Source organism: Monomorium pharaonis, chromosome 2, assembly GCF_013373865.1.
Source record: "Monomorium pharaonis isolate MP-MQ-018 chromosome 2, ASM1337386v2, whole genome shotgun sequence".
Classification (NCBI taxonomy): Eukaryota; Metazoa; Arthropoda; class Insecta; order Hymenoptera; family Formicidae; genus Monomorium; species Monomorium pharaonis.
Genome location: NC_050468.1, coordinates 16,915,465 through 16,931,909, shown reverse-complemented (window position 1 = coordinate 16,931,909; position 16,445 = coordinate 16,915,465). Strand labels below are relative to the sequence as shown.

Below are 16,445 nucleotides of genomic sequence, written 5' to 3'. Positions count from 1 at the left end.
GATTTGATACATTGATTTAAATCGCCGTGAAAATAAAATAAACCTTCGTCTCTTGTAAATGTCTTTCGGAATCTTGTCTTCGTCGCAGTTGCAAATAATTATATCGATCGATGCAACAAAAACACTCGAAAGCATTCACGATCGACTCTACATGTGTCTCACAAGTATTTTTGTCGAGACGATTGGATTGAATCGACGATGCGTACGTGACCGTAAATACGAAATTATCGCCAAATTATCTGACTAATTATAAAGTCACATTCAGGGCAAAGTCGACGACCACACGCATGTCGTTTACGCAATTGATGATTTTTCGATATAAATATTATCGAGAGAGGTAATTTCTCTAGCGGAGATTTATATATTCATTTTTTGACAATTATAGTACACGCTAATCTCTGTATGTCAAATTCTTATCGACTGTGTAGTAAATTTATCACCTCCGCTCTTTATATAATAATCGTGGTGGACGCGATAATAAAAATGTGCATGTGTGAAAGAATCTTGCGGCTGCACATTACTGATAACCTTAACTGATTGTAGTTCAGCGATTGTCAGCCTTTCTAGTTCACAACTGATACAAACCAGGGGCTCGATTCTTGAATTCATTCGCAAGAGAAACGTATGCGCAAATACTCGCTCTAACAGAAAGGTTGCAAGTTTATTGGTTAAAAGCCATACAATAGTCAATAAATTTCCAACTTTTCTGTAAGAACAGAATTTTCGAATACGTTTCTCTTGCGAATGAATTCAAGAATCTAGCCCCAATTTTTCACCAATGTCGTTTAACTTCAATCGGCCAAATGTGGCGTTCTTTTCTCTGTCCCCCTCCCCTTCTCTGTTTATTTATATAATTTAATCTGTATATTGCAGAGATATTGGGATTAATATAATGATAATATTCAATCAATTAAACGTAAAAAATTTTACTAAAAGATAATTGTGTGTATGTGACTGAATCATAATGGAATCTCTATATAGAGAAAATTTAGTTAGCTTATTAACTGGGCAGCGTAAACACGAAAATCTTATACTTGGAATTGAATTGCGCCAAATTGAAATGTGCATATTTATTTTTAATGGAATTGAAATACTTATTTATTTTTTGATCGTCAATTGTAATAATGAGAAATAGACTTTAATAAAAATTAATTTTTATGTATTTATATTTCATGACTTTATGATTACGCAACCAGTTGTAAATGTCTGATGATCTTGATTAATTCATTCTAATTATCTAATCTCTCTATGTCGAATCAATAATAGCTACGATAAACAGAAGAATAATAATGAATACAAAATATATATTTCCTATAATAATGATAACTATAAGATAGACTGAACAAGATTATGGTTATTATTGTTTACACATATACACACACACACACACACACACAGCTTTGATGGACGCATTTGTATTGTAGTAATGTCCTTGCAATATGGCAGTACGACAATATGTACAGCCTCATGTTATTGTTTACATATGACACATTTCGTAAACGATGACAGATTGGCCGTCTGGCTGCACAACTGTCCTTACCAATGCCGAAATACGAGACTGCTATTTGCAAGATCAGCTCATTCGGAAAAAAATTCGACGACGCGACATAGTTATATACCAAACGTGCGTGTCGGGCGCCACGTATTTACATTCCCTACCTGCTGCTGCGTGTACACACGCACACACGTAAAGACGAGCGTTCCTGCGAGTTTCGGAGCACAGAGAACTTGTACAGAATAATCAAACACACAGTTAACAACCCGAAATCAAATCTTCGATTGAGGAATATCGACTCGAAGTAATTTGGAGCAATCGTTTCGTGAAACTTTTACGACAAAATGAGCTAGGATTGCGTCAGACTTGTAACTTTGCACCGACAAGGGAAAAAGGATCATATTTTAAGACGCGACACGAGTAAGATAGAAATCACGTAGGAAATGTGAGACTGAAATGTGGGATTTGGTGCCTAAGAAAGCGATATATAAGTCACGAACTATTTTATACAATTTCTGTTCTTATTGCGGCACAAGATTGCGTTTATTGATGCAATTCTCCGATTGACATACATCTTAAGATCACAATTTTTTTACACAGAATCGAGGTTCGTAATTTAAGATGAAAATTCGATGATATGAAGCTTTTGATTTACGCTAAATATCTTGGTGTCTAAGGTGAAATTAAAATTCCAGATTTATATTAGAGTCGTAAAATTAGTAAAGGAGTTTTATCGTTTACTGCACATATTCTCAAGATTTATCACTGAAATTCTTATAATTTTCTATAAAATTTCGTAGTTTTTAATTTGTTGTAATTTAAAAATTAAGGATTTAATATCTACTACTTGTTAACTATTATTATTAAAGCGTTTGTTATGTATATATATTATTTTTTAATCGACATATCGATCTTACAATATCGAATCTTATCTCTTCCTCTTTTTTTATTTAGAAGTAGATCAATTGAGAGGTCAAGTAAACTTATATATTACAGAGAGTACTAGTTTTCTCGCTTGACAACAGAGAGCTAAATGATTTATTTACCTCGAAATACTGCGCTTTGAAATTTCCATTCTGAGACTTCATAAATTTACGAGATTCGTATTACTAATATAACCAGAATCTAAGTTATCTAATAATAGATAATTCCTATTTCAATAGCTATAGAAATTGATAGTAGTTATAATTAAAAACCAAATTCAGAAAACCTTATCACTAAATTAATGGAACAAATTTTTATTATATTACACATAATATTGCAAGTTTTTTATTTATTTATTTTTATGTATAATTCTTATACTTTGTGATTTAGAATGTCTTCCAGTTATTTTTTGCGTTTCTGTTGTATACACATATATTTTTTTATATTTTCTTTATACATACTTTTACACATGCAAATATTTTTTTATACACATATGTATAACCTAACATAAAAGATGAAATTAAACTTTTGCTTATCTCGTATAATAATTAACTTGAAGATGTGTTCAAAGTTTTTACGAAAAGAATTATATCACAAATGTTAACTAAAAAAATATATTAATTAGGGATTATGAAAATTATACATTTATATATTATTATTCTATTACTTTAATTTGTATGCCGAGAAAAAAAACATTAATGTCTCAACAACAAAAATAACTTTTTTGCTAATTTTTCAATCACTAATTTTTTACGTTTCTCTGTTTTAAAGTGATTAAAACTGTCTTTGTGCACAATCTTTTTTGTAAAGAACTACGTTGCTGCGTACTATTTACTATCGAAAGTTGCTATTCGGATTAGCATTCAGGTTTTCGATCAACGAAAGCACAAATGCATGCGTACCTGCTTCTCAGCATGGAAAGATACATAGATTTGTTATGCGCGATATGTGAATTGGACGCTAATTTACTACTGCCACATTCCTTTGAACTTGATAAAAGGTACGACATATAGTATGCAATAACGACTTTGAGGATAGGTGAATTGAGGTGTGGTTACAAAGGCCCTCGAGAATCAAATGTATTTTCTTCCGTTAAATGAAAATTATATGCCCATGCCTGTAATTTGTTTAGAAGACTTTAATTTACCATATATTGTATATGAATATACAATATTTTCTCTTTCAGCTTCATATAGCTTTGAAGAATTTCATTTTAATTTATCTAATAAAAATTACATAGTGCTTGCAATTTTTTAATTTTTTATGTTGAATATTTTTTAAAAATTAAATATTTACCAAAACTGATTTGATTTATTTAAATTGAAGTATTATAGATGAATAAGAAATGAATAAAGAAAGAATAAGATTTTGTCATTTTTTTCTATTGTATATTTTAATAACTCGTAATTTGTATTTTTATTAAGAAAATTCAACAAATTAGTAATTCAATGTTATTATTTTATTTCGTTAACTTAATATTTTTTTCTCAGATATATATCAGGAACCTCAAAGTTACGTTACAAATATGGGCCTCGATAAGTGTCAGCATGATACTGATAACACATTGCAACGCTGAATATATCAGTTCACTAACACTGCTAATTATTTTATGATGCGACAAATGATGACTGTAATAAGTCTAATTGGAAAGATTCGCGAGATTGTGTCAGTGAGGTTCTGCATGAGAGTTTGCGCCAAATAAATATTGATATTTCTGTTTCGTGCAAATCATGCGACATTTCTCGTACTTTTACCGTTATCTTAATAATTATTTATAATTTTATCTGTAATTTCTAATCAGATAAGATAAAATGAAAATTTGAATACATTTGCAGCGAATATTTTGTTCTCTCTGTACATTTCATTCTGTTTGTAAACAATATAAATTATAATTGGACTTCTTTATTATTATTGCAATTGCTAAATTTAACTATATATAAGCACTTGCGTAATTTGCGTAATATACTTTCCTTACGTTTTCTTAGAGAAAGTAACGATTTCTTCCTTTATCCAGTCTATACACACACACACACACACGCGCACACACACACACACACACACACACACACACACACACACACAATCTGATAACATTATATAAATAGATAATGTTAATAGAAAATATTTCTGCGCGCGCGCACACACACACACACACACACACACACACACACACACACACACACACACACACACACACACATATATATATATATATATGAATTTATCAATAGAATTGTACGTTTATTATTATCGATCAAATATACATAAATGTTAAAAATTTAATTATTATGTATGATTTATTGTATATGATTTATTTAATTACAACAATATCAATAATTGCAATAGATTATCGTAACAAAAGAGTGATATCTCCGTGAATGTGAGAAATTAGCAATTATGATTGTAAATGGATAATAAAGAGATTGTCATAATGCTTACTCATTAGTCCTTATTTTATTTCACGTAGAGTGGCTGGTACGGCAGGAGCAATAGTTACTTGTCCACTTGAAGTAGTAAAGACCCGATTGCAGTCGTCGTCTTCCGGTTTTCATCCGCCTCCAGTAAGCAAGGAATTTACATCTGGTCATCCAACATGCAAAGGTTCTCCAACGCCCGAACAACGTAGGAGGCTATGTACCGGATATCATAGGTATAACGTAGATCGAAGAAAATTAAATTAATTATACTAATGCTGCTTTGACATTGTATGCGTCGCGACAATTCATTATAATTTGTCCAGTTTTATAAGTTATTTTATAGGAAATGCAATTTATTATAAGATGATAGTTTATACAACTTATTCAAAAGTCTTATGTCATCTCTTTTTCTTTTTCTCTTTCTATCACGTGAAATAAGATAAAGGAGATAACCCGTTAGAATTTTTAAACTCCGATAAAAATGTTAGATAGAATAAAAGTATTATAGTATTTCTAATTGGTAATAAATAAAATGTCGAAAAAATATTATTTTTTATTTTGATTACTTTAAGTGTAAAGAATAAATCGTTAAAACTCACGAAGAGCTTTCTATGATAATTCTTAAAAAAATTAGATTTTTACGAAAAATTTCTTGTCCATACAAAGAAAATTTTTACTCGAAAATTGAAAAATTGAATTTTTTTTTGTTTTGAATGTGAAATCATGAATTTTCTTATTCAAACATCTCTGGAAACTCTAGAATCTTTATTAATAAAAAAAACATTGAAAAATTCTGAGAAAATAAAATTTTAATTTCACATCAAATAATATTTTGTTATATAGACGTAAATACATAAATATATAGGAGTTAAATTCGATCAAGCGACATGTGCACTTGAAAGAAAAATGCGTATTCTTAAACGTTGCTCTTGGTTTCTTCCACCCTTAGGTATTCCAGTCACTTCGTATCTCTTTCACATTTCGGTGTCTCGACCTCACCTCCAGATTCTTCTCGGCATGCGCCGGGAATCTATCAATGCTTAAGATACATCATCAAAAATGAGGGTGCACGAGGACTATTTAAAGGTCTTGGTCCGAATCTCATTGGCGTGGCACCCTCCAGAGCTATCTATTTTTGTGCGTACTCCAAGAGCAAGGTCATGTTTAATGCGATTCTACCTCCCGACACTCCAATCGTCCATGTTTTCTCCGCGTCCTGCGCTGGTAAGATTACGCTATTACAACATTATTATAATGATAAATATCTGCCACGATATACTACAATCGTTACTTGTCTAAAGTTTAATTTTGCGTCTTTAACTTTTAGAGAACGGGGATGTTTTTCCATGAATTTTTGTATTTTCAAGTAGGAACTTTTACAAGCGACCTCCTTGGAGTTTAAAAATAGGTTTTCTGATACAATAATGAAAATAGAAAAGATTGTACTTTATAGAATTATAATTATCAAAGAATTAATCTTTTATCTAATTTTTAATGAAAAAAAATACCACTTTTATGTTTTATGATTTTATGTTATAAAAATTTAGAATAAAAATGATAACCGATACATAAGAAGGGAATTTTCGTATGAAAAAATGTTTGACTATATTTTTGCTTATATTCAATAATCTTGTTATATATGATATTTTGAAAATAAGGTACGACACACGGAGGCATATCACATTCACATAAACGTTAATTTCACATCTGCAAACTATACAAAAAGAGTGACGTTCTTTTAGTTGTGGAGCATATAGTTTTCTAATATAACAAAAATATTAACAGCTGTGACTTATAGAATTTTTTAACAAAATTTAAATTCGGCGACAAAAATAATCCTTACGTATTTATTTAAAATAATTAAAAAAAACAGTTTAAAAATTAAAAAAAAGGCTTTCCGTTCTCTAAAAGTTAAATAAATAATCAAAATAATTCCAAATCTGATATAAATTTGAATTCGTATCAAGTATACAGGAGAATTAGCTTAACAATCGTTGTACTTTCTGGTTTTTATTTCAATTTTTATATTTTATATTATTAAAAAATTAGATTGTGTGTATAATATTCTGTATGAAATAAATTTTTTACACGTGATATTTTTTATGCAACGTTCATTTTGAGATTTAAATTATTTATTGTGTATCATTCTTTTATTTATATTATTATTTGATTTTATTATTTTAGTTTTTTCTTCTACTTTTTGACAATTTTAATTATTCATATATTTTTTGCATTATACATTTTTTAAATCATGCTGTGAAATATCCATTATTTTAAAATATAATCGTGAATTGCAATCTAGATTTTTTACATTTATTTTAAATGTTGTAAAATAACATTATATACCGACTAGTAAAAGATAAATAACCAATAAAATTTTCCAGTTTTATTATATTGCACAATAATATCCAACATAAATATTTATTCATAAATCGATATATGCCAGTTAATATAGTTTGTTATATCGTGACTGTTGAAATAATATTAATATTATTAATTATTAATCTTTATGTTGTCTACACTGAAAAAAAAAGTTGTTAATTTGACTAAATTTTTCAACTAAATTAAATTTTGTCCATTCAAGTATTTATATATTTCAATTAACTATATAAATATTTGAATTGGAATTTGTGCATTTAAGTTAAATGCATAAATTCTTGAACTGACAAAATTTTAATTTAGTTGGAAAATTTTGTCAAATCAATAATATTTTTTTCTCAGTGTACTTTGCTGTTCACATTTGTGTCTACGAAAAGGACATAAGTTTACATTTATTGTCATTTATTACGCATTACTCCACTTAAAATTATACTGCACTGTAAATTATAAGTATCGTCGTTCTATATCTATCGCAGCTATTTTTTTATTGATCAGCTGCTACTTTCGTATCGTGCAATAGAGATGATTATTTCATTACGCGATCAATATTTGCCTTAATATAAGATTGGATATAATTAGAATCATATGATTAAAATAAGTAATTTTTAAAAATGACGTTTTATACTAAGTAATATATTTATATTTATAATATATTTTATATATTTAGCGTCCAGATTTTAAAAATAAACTATTAAACATGAATTGAAACTTAAATTAAAAGAATGTTTTTTTTAATACTGATGTCCATTTTTATCAATATTGATTAACTTTAATCTCGGTTTAATATATTTTTTATTTTATAAAGCCTAAATCAAACTGCAATTAAAATTAATTTAATCTAAATTAAAAATGGATTTAAAGATGTCTTGTGATAAAGTTAGATATGAATCAGATTATTTTTATTTCTCATATATTGTATGTTATATCATCATAATTATTTTCATGATTTATATTCTTTGTAAGAATCACAATAATGTGCTAACCTTGAGAATAAAAGAGAAAAAAAGTTGTAAGCAAAACTCTGCGAAAATATCGCATGTCGCGCCGTTTCGATATTTCCTTCGACAAATCCAATCACTGGAACAGCGATAAACGCGCGATTAACACCCGATGGGAGGGAAAAAGCATTCTGCGCGTCATTCATGCCGTTTATCTTTAATGGATACATCGAAGTGCGGACATCGCAATTCTGACGTTCGAACTCCTTTGATGTCGATAACCTACGAGGACACTCGGTCTATATACTCGTTGATACAATTATATGCGCTCTTTATTCTTCATTTTTTTCATTCTTTGTCTATCCACATTAAATGTTCTCAAAATAGATAATGATCAACTCATATAAATTTTTTCTTTGTATAAAAAAACATTAAATTTCTTTTAACATTTAGCAAGTCATTAATAATATGTCATAAGTCATCTTCCATTACAAATAAAATAATTCTTGACGAAAGAATTGAATTTTATAAATTGAGTTTTTAACTATGTCCAAACTGTTATATCTTAAAAATTAAAATATTACATTTTCTATGTGCGTATATGCATACCTGCGTATGTATGTATGCATGCAAAATGTTTCAGGCAACTATGAGTACGTTTGGAAAGCTGCCATTTCACAGCCATTTGTGCGATTCTTATGAAATTTAGAGAAAGTATTAAGAAAAGATAGAAGTTTTATTTGGTGCCATTTTTTGATAATAGTAGGCATCATTGAAAATGTTTTATGAGGCCTTAAAATAAAAAAATGGAAAATTGTTGATGTGAGGACATTCAGACTTATCTTCAGTATGCCACTCTTTTGCTTTTAAATTGTTACTCATTTGTATTAAATTTTATAATTTTTCAATAAGCAATTTAAAAGTTGTAATGATCTATCATAATGATTTGTCTCATTATTCAATTTCTTTTTTAACGAAAATTTCATATATTAACCGAGATTGTTTTTCTTTCTTCAAGAAGAGCTTGTCAGAATAAAATCTGAATGTTTTCCAAAAATTTTTTTAATGTAAAATATAATTTTGTTATCTATATCTTTACAGTACACTTGATAGGATTCGAAAATACATATAGAACATTTCTAAATTAAAAAATTCAACTATATGTATATATATATATATATATATATATATATATATATATATATATATAAGCTTTGTTAAATAGTATTGTGTATGTGCGTGCGTGCGTGCGTGTGTGTGTGTGTGTGCGTGCGTGCGTGCGTGCGTGCGTGCGTGCGTGCGTGCGTGCGTGCGTGCGTGCGTGCGTGCGTGCGTGCGTGCGTGCGTGCGTGCGTGCGTGCGTGCGTGCGTGTGTGTGTGTATAGTATATTATATATATAATATATTATACAACAAATCCTTCTAATAGTGAATTTGATTTTGATTTGGACTGTACTATTTCTGTACACTAGTACTCATTAAAATCGTTAAACACTGATCTGATCTAAGTGTAAAGATAAAATACAACTCAATTGATAAAAATACATATTTTACCAAACAGCACAATAAACAGCACATATTAAATATATACATAATATGTATTATAAATTTTGTAGTTTATTAATCAATTTATATATTTATATAAAACACGTTAATTTTTACGTATCTTTATATACAACGGTTTTAACATGTTTCAACACACTAGTGCGTTTAACTTGTTATTACAGCGAATTTGTTATGACATTTCAAGATTAGTTTTACTGTCGCTTCGTGAGCTTAGCATTTTTGTATATTGTTTACATACTGTTACACAAACGCAATGAACACAGCTTGAAAAAAAAGTAATGAAACCACTCAACTTATTATACATATGTGTATACATTATCTCATTTTACTTGCTTCTGAAATAGCCGCTTCCTACGGAAGCGACGGATATTACATAACATGGCAATGCATTTTCCGGTACATACTTCCTTTCTTCCATTTACCTACGTGATGTAAATGGAAATGCGTTCGTTTGGAGACACCCGATAAATTATAGTCAATAAGACCATTTCGTGGACGATAGAGAATTTATCACTTGGAATGCTGAACTTCAACCTCAAGAATACGATTCGCTTATTGTAGATCTGTTCGCAGGGGAGCCACGCGATTGGCGCGTGGGTCTCTTCTCGCGACGATTGTTTATCATTTGCGCCGCTTTTGCGTAAGTACAGACTGCTCAAGAATTTTTTTAACTGTGGATTCTTCCACTCGTTCAGATATTAAAATTTGAGCATTTTATTCTTACGATTTCTCTATTCTCGATAATCACAAATGATAATTTTAATGACATAATTCTTATATCAAGAGGATTCCAGAAATCAATTATTCTGATGATAAATTAGACAAAATTTTTCCTTTTATATAAAGGATCAAAAGTAAAAAAATTGTTTAAAGTAATAACATTTTAATTTTACAGATACGAAAATTTATATATAGTTTAAATCTTGCTCCAAGCACATCTCTTTATATAAACATTTTATTAAATTAATTAAGAACAATTTTAAGTCGATAAATTATGAAATCTCATTTATTTATAAATGCTTGTACGAAATTTATAAATTGCGAAATTTAAAAAAATCCAAAATAGTCCAAAATTAACTTTGTAATAACGATTGATATTTTTTGTATTATTTTATCATTATAATTTTAAAAGTATATAAAAGCATGTAAAATTATTTCGTATACCTATTCTTTTTAATTGTCTACTTATTTGATTTTTAAGCTTTGGAATTATTTTTATTTTTTTTTTTTTTTTTTTTCCTATTTTGAAGTTGCAATGGCAGTGTCGCTTATAGTAACTCGATAGTTCCACAAAGTTCTCAATTTCTTTTGTTTCTTTTCATATTGCATCAAATATTGATCGACAATCAACGATAATGATTGTTTGTTCTAGGATAAAATCTAATCTCTAGCACAATTATTTTATTGACAATTGAATGTCATTTATATCATTCACATCTTGCATCTGTGCGAGGATTACCTTGACTAAATAATAATCATGCGTACATTTACACATATAGATAAGATATTACATATGTTTTTCCGATTATTTTAACAGAGAGCTTGTAATAGGTCCTATTACTGTTTACCTTTAATACTTCATAGTGACTCTTCTAATCATCTTCCTTTAATGGTTTTGAATTGCGAGTCCTAAAATAAACTGAGGTAAAAGACTGTATAAACTGATATCGTATTCACGGATAATAATAGAGGGACAGTATATGTATATACTTAAGACATTTTAAAAAATATATAATCTATTTAGCAGTACCTTTTTTATAAAAAATTAAGTAAATTATTTCACTGCAGGAGATATTTGTGTTTATGCTATATTATTAATTTATAAGATATTTCTATGTAACTTATCCTAGTTTTTATTCATGTTTAATATTAACTGTTATGGTTTTAAATCTTTGTTTTATCCATGATATATACAATATACATTTAAATTAAATACTATGAAAATTAATAACATATTATTAAATTATTTTATTATTTTTTTAACTAATTTTTATGTTAATATTTACATGTTCCGCATATTACATTTTTTAATTAAAAGCGTAAATTTTAATAAAACTTGACAAATATGTTTAGTAGTAAGTATATATAAATAGATGAAAACCTGTATTTTTATACTTTTTTTTACCTTTTAGTTTTTAATTTTAATTTTTTTCTGTAAAGTTTTACCAATTTGAAACTTTTCATCCAATGACTCATCATCTCAAAAACCTGTTACTAGGACGACGCATTTGTGCTGATCTTTTTTAGCGCCTAGCGCCACGTAAATTTATCGGCGTTGAGATGTTATTCTCCAATCTGTTTACTTGCTTCCATCATCATTCACGGACTCGCCATTCAGCGATTTGCAATCACATACGAATATTTATACACATGAACAATGAAACGATGACGTCGTTACTCGTTATACATCACTTAACCGGAAATTTGCGTAAATAAATGATAAAAACTGACTTCGAACGTTTATGTTAGTCCGTATTTTATATGTTTGAGACACTTAAAATCAATATCTTTTTAATATTAATTTGCTTCAAGAATATTGCTACACGGATACACGTGTTTAGTTATTACTTTTCTATATTAACTATCTAGAAATAAAAATAAAATGTTTTTTATTGAAACATTATTGGTGTTTAAATTTTGAGAGCGATGTCTTACATACTGCACATTTCATGTATGATGTCAGATATAACAGAAAAATTTTAGAAATAACATATTCGTGTTCGACGACCTTTCTTCTTTCTCTTCCCTTCTTTTCCATCCTTCCCTTTTCCTCCCTTTCTCCCCTCCCTTCTCTCGTGTCGCTTGGCCGAGCGAGAGTATCTCTCCGACAGTGTACATCTATTTTTAGCCATCCTCATCACGTAATTCAATGCCCGTCTTCCGTGCATCTTGCGGTCGCTTGAATGTAAGCGACGGTACCTCTATCATCGAAGAATCATATGACGCGTCGGCCGCAACGGTGCAACCGGAATTGCATCATAATTGAAGACAATGTGATACAGTAGTATAGAGAAAAACAACCAGAACCACTCGTTTTTACTTCGAAAAATCTTTAATTGACTTTGACATTGACTAATAGGCTGCATTTTAAACACACGTGGTATCATATTTTATTTATGTATCATGTTAGATTTTAAAATTTTTAATATTTCCAAATATTCCTTAAATAAATGTTTTTAAATAGATATTCAGTATTGTAAATTTTGAAAATTGTTTTAAAAATTCCTAGAATTAATATTTTTTAACTAGATTTTAGTACTTTCGATTTTATTATTTTTATTACTTTTTATTTGAATATCTTGCTTTCTTGAATATATATATCTGATACAGTTAATCACTACATTTTTCTTTGATATTTCTTTGATTTTTTTCTGACAAGAATATCGAAGTTTTTTCTTCAAAAATGTTTAATTATATCTTTTTGCAAAATGTCTGAAATAGTTTTCTTTCTTTCACATTTGCAAAACGATGATCAGATCTCTCGATGAAGTAACATTGTTTTGTATGCGTGTAATATTGTTTTAAAATAAAATTCAATGAAAAGTTTAATTTTAATTTTTCTTACGAGTACATTTTTTTGTAATCATAAATGTGTGTAATTTTTTTGTAATTATAATTTTTATGCTGCATTTAATTTCAAATATTTTTTAATTATCGTATTTTAATATACGTTAGTATTTTATGTATTTTATGTATTCATTTTAATATATTACACATATGCTATTGTAGAAATTAAAATTTGCATATGTTTCAAAAATATATGCAGCTTAAAATAGAATTTTATATACAATGATTATATTTATTTCTAGATATACTAATAGATAGCAATTAATTTTTTCGAAAGAAGAAATTGTTTTTTGATCTTTTCTTTAATGATCGCTTTTGAATGATTCCTTTGTCACGTGTGAAAATTTGTCTCTTCAGATTTACGCGTGAAATTTATACGCCAGATTACGTAATCACGATAACACAATTGATTTTCTAAGTTAGTTTGAATTTTTATTTCTCTTAGACCGGTTTTCAAACTTGTCGAATTTCAAGTTTTGCGTCGCATGGAATTTCAGGTAATGCAAAAAGTAAATAAGATATAAACAAGTCACACCGCGTGCTATAAATTGCGCGTTAAACGACGCATGTACTCTCAGTTGCGTAACCCTCATGCATTATCCATATATCCTCGGTACATTATGACATAAATGGTACGATGCCCTGACAATCTTTCACAAAATTGGGTCAATAAAAATAATAAATTCTATGCATTACAAAATATCTCAATTTAAATGATGATATTCGTATGCATATAAAAGAAAATTAAAATTACTCTATGTCATTATTATACAAGGTTTATTATTATACAAGTTTAGATGAAGATTTTAATAATATTATAAGTAGAAAACTAAAATTGATATTTCTACATTGTTTGGTATCTTATATAATACAGCCGAGTCTTTTAATTCATCAATTGATCAATGATAGAGCTAAATGTTGATTAAAAAATTTACTTTACAGTAAAGCTGATTTTAGCATGCCAATAAAATTAAATTAAAATTAGGAAAATTTATATTTCGTTCACTCGTCAATTTCAATTATTTTTATCATTCAGAATGAGATAGATTGTATATAAGTTTTGGGATATATAAGAAATTAAAAATTGATGTTTTTATTTATAAATATAATAGATTAATTAATTAAGTAGAATTATCTTTAAAAAATTTATCGAGTAGTAATATTTGAATTAAATTAGCATAATCGAATTGACGGTATGTTAAAAATAAGGGAAAATGTAATAACAATCCATTTACGGAACATTGAATGCCATACGGATTCAATAAATAGCTGTTCACTTTTGCAGGTTTCACTGCGTGTACGTTGACAAATCCGATTTGGTTTATAAAAACTAGATTGCAGCTGGACCACCGATCGCAAAAAGTCTCAGCGATAGAATGCATGCGGAGGATATATCGACAATCGGTAAGATACAAGACTTATTTTTTATCATGATTTGCAATTTGAAAGACTCGAAATAAAACTGCTGTGCAATATACATATTTTAAATCTTACAACTGTATCTCTTATATTTGCACAAGATCTCTTAAGAAAAAATGTATTTTTGTATGATTAAATTGGACACACACTCTCTCTTTCTCTCTCTCTCTCTCTCTCTCTCCCCTCCCCCCCCCCCGTCACCCTCCCTCCTTTCAGGCTACGCATCTTTTTTTCATAATCTAAAATATTCTACTATAGAATTCATTTATTTTGTACTCTATATTTATTGTATTATTTGTGCTGATAATATTCCTATTTTGGTTACCCTTGAAATATATTTCTTTGATAACTACACAATACTGCGCACATAAAAATACTGCTAAGAAAATTACTTAATTAACTTTTTTCTTCTAACAAGTAACAGTTATCTTTGTTTACTAACTGTTTACAAAGAATATTTTCTTGATAAGTAAAATATATTTAAAATATATACATTTTAAGAAAATTTATTATCAAATGTTTAAAAAAGAATTTATACTTTTTCAAAGAAAATTATAAATTTGAAACGAAGAGGGGGAGAGAAAGAAAGAGAGAGAGCAAAATAATTAATTAAATTTTTATTTGAACTTAATATTCTTGATCAAAATACTAAATTACTACATTGAGAAAAAAATGTAAATTTGACTAAATTTTTCAACTTGATTACATTTCTTTAGTTCAAGTATTCGTGCATTTAACTTAAATACATAAAATACTTGAACTTAAATTGAACTATTTATATATTTGATTGAAATACATAAATAGTTGAATTGAAGAAATTCAATCAAGTTGAAAAATTTAGTCAAATCAACAACTTTTTATCTTAGTGTAGTATTTAAAATATATTTTGAATAAATTTGATGTTTATAATGAACTATGACAGATTTATAAACAGACGTATAAACTTATGAATTATTTGAAATAATTGATATTTAATTGATATTCGACTATATATTTTTCTGTGTATACATAGAAGTTTATTTTAAATAAATATTACTTGTCTAATGTAAATGATGAATGGATTTTGAAACTATCATCAAGATGATATTCTTTACAAAAAACAACTGTTACTTAAAAAATTTAAAAATTAATAATGTCTTTTCTTAGCATGAGAATATTTTTCTGTGTGTAGATAAAAAATAAGACATTGCATATTATGACATAACCATATAACCATTCAAGTAAAAACAACGTAAAAGACATACAGAAGGCTACAAATAAGCATTAACTAAATGCACTTAAAATACATATGCAAAATATATATTTAACGTAGGATAAAAACTTTAAATATCGATACAACATATTTATTTGATAATATATGGACAATTATTAAAAGCTAAGGTAAAATGTAGCACAAAAATATATTACGTGTCATCTTATTAATAATTTATATTTTTACATATGAAAATAAACTCGCTGATAAATATAAGATATATTTTTTTAATATCGCCACTACGAGCCAACACTTCATGTTTACGTGTATATATAATTTATTGTTTAAAATTACAATCACTAGCACATACGATTGCTAAGAAATATTAAATCTTTTATTTGCACTTCTAAATATTCTTTAGCTATCGTTCGGATTTCTTCGGAATCGATAATTGCTCGAATTTTATACTTTTGTAAAAAGACTAATGAAGATTTAGTTCGTAAAAAAACCAAGATTTCTGTCGATAGCTTCTTAGATTATCATTTATC

At 27.9% G+C, this 16,445-nt stretch overlaps 1 protein-coding gene across 2 annotated transcripts in view; it reads left to right on the top strand.

Moving 5' to 3' along the window:
- The window catches only part of LOC105834234 (mitochondrial carrier protein Rim2), a 28,022-nt gene that overhangs the window by 1,645 nt on the left and 9,932 nt on the right, over positions 1 to 16,445 (top strand). For both annotated transcript variants that reach the window (XR_001138871.3, XM_012676559.2), the window contains exons 2-4: positions 4,887 to 5,069; positions 5,786 to 6,060; positions 14,572 to 14,690. Coding sequence is in view for 1 of the 2 variants with exons in the window: in XM_012676559.2 (XP_012532013.1) it covers positions 4,887 to 5,069; positions 5,786 to 6,060; positions 14,572 to 14,690 (577 nt within the window). In the remaining variant the exon portion in view is untranslated. The remainder of the gene's footprint in view (positions 1 to 4,886; positions 5,070 to 5,785; positions 6,061 to 14,571; positions 14,691 to 16,445) is intronic.